At 64.8% G+C, this 500-nt stretch overlaps 1 protein-coding gene across 3 annotated transcripts in view; it reads left to right on the forward strand.

The window, feature by feature from the left end:
• Nucleotides 1-92: 92 nt before the first annotated feature.
• Nucleotides 93-500, forward strand: part of CRTC2 (CREB regulated transcription coactivator 2) — an 8,679-nt gene continuing 8,271 nt past the window's right edge. For 2 of the 3 annotated variants that reach the window (XM_006923583.3, XM_015598374.2), the window contains exon 1: nucleotides 93-332. In XM_006923583.3, the coding sequence (XP_006923645.2) occupies nucleotides 219-332 (114 nt within the window). In that variant the 5' untranslated portion in view covers nucleotides 93-218. The remainder of the gene's footprint in view (nucleotides 333-500) is intronic. The other variant, XM_006923584.3, reaches the window with a different exon arrangement.

Here is a 500-nt window from a genome sequence, read left to right on the forward strand (position 1 = left end):
CGGTCGCCCGCAGCCCGGCGTCGGTCGCAGGCGGGTGGTCCCTGTGCATCCCCGACTGAGCCCTTTGGGGACTCTGCCGGAGCATCCCCGATGTTGGCTTGGGGGCGGGGGACGGTCCGCTCGCCCCAGTCTGGCCGCGCCGACTTGGTACTCTCCAGTCTGGTCCCTCGCCCCGTGGGGCCACTCTCGGCGCTTCAGCGCCTCCGGGAAAGGGCCCCATGAGTGGTTTGAACAGCAGCGTTGGGTATAGTGGGGCAGGAAGTCCCCTCCTGCGTCCCGTCCCTTTGCTTCCTTTTTCAAATACTTCTTGTGGTTTCCTGACGCGAGGGAAGGTGAGGTCCATTGCTCGCACACTGGGGCTTGGTGTTTTGCCGGGGCGCCTTGGAGGGCTGCGGCATCGAATCTCCAGAGCGGGAACCAGTTGGCTGTAGATTGTGTGGAGCGCCGTGGTCTGCTGAACGTTCCAGGGAGGTGGCTGATTTGCGGGTCGGATATGGGGC

Source organism: Pteropus alecto, unplaced genomic scaffold, assembly GCF_000325575.1.
Source record: "Pteropus alecto unplaced genomic scaffold, ASM32557v1 scaffold49, whole genome shotgun sequence".
NCBI classification, from domain to species: domain Eukaryota; kingdom Metazoa; phylum Chordata; class Mammalia; order Chiroptera; family Pteropodidae; genus Pteropus; species Pteropus alecto.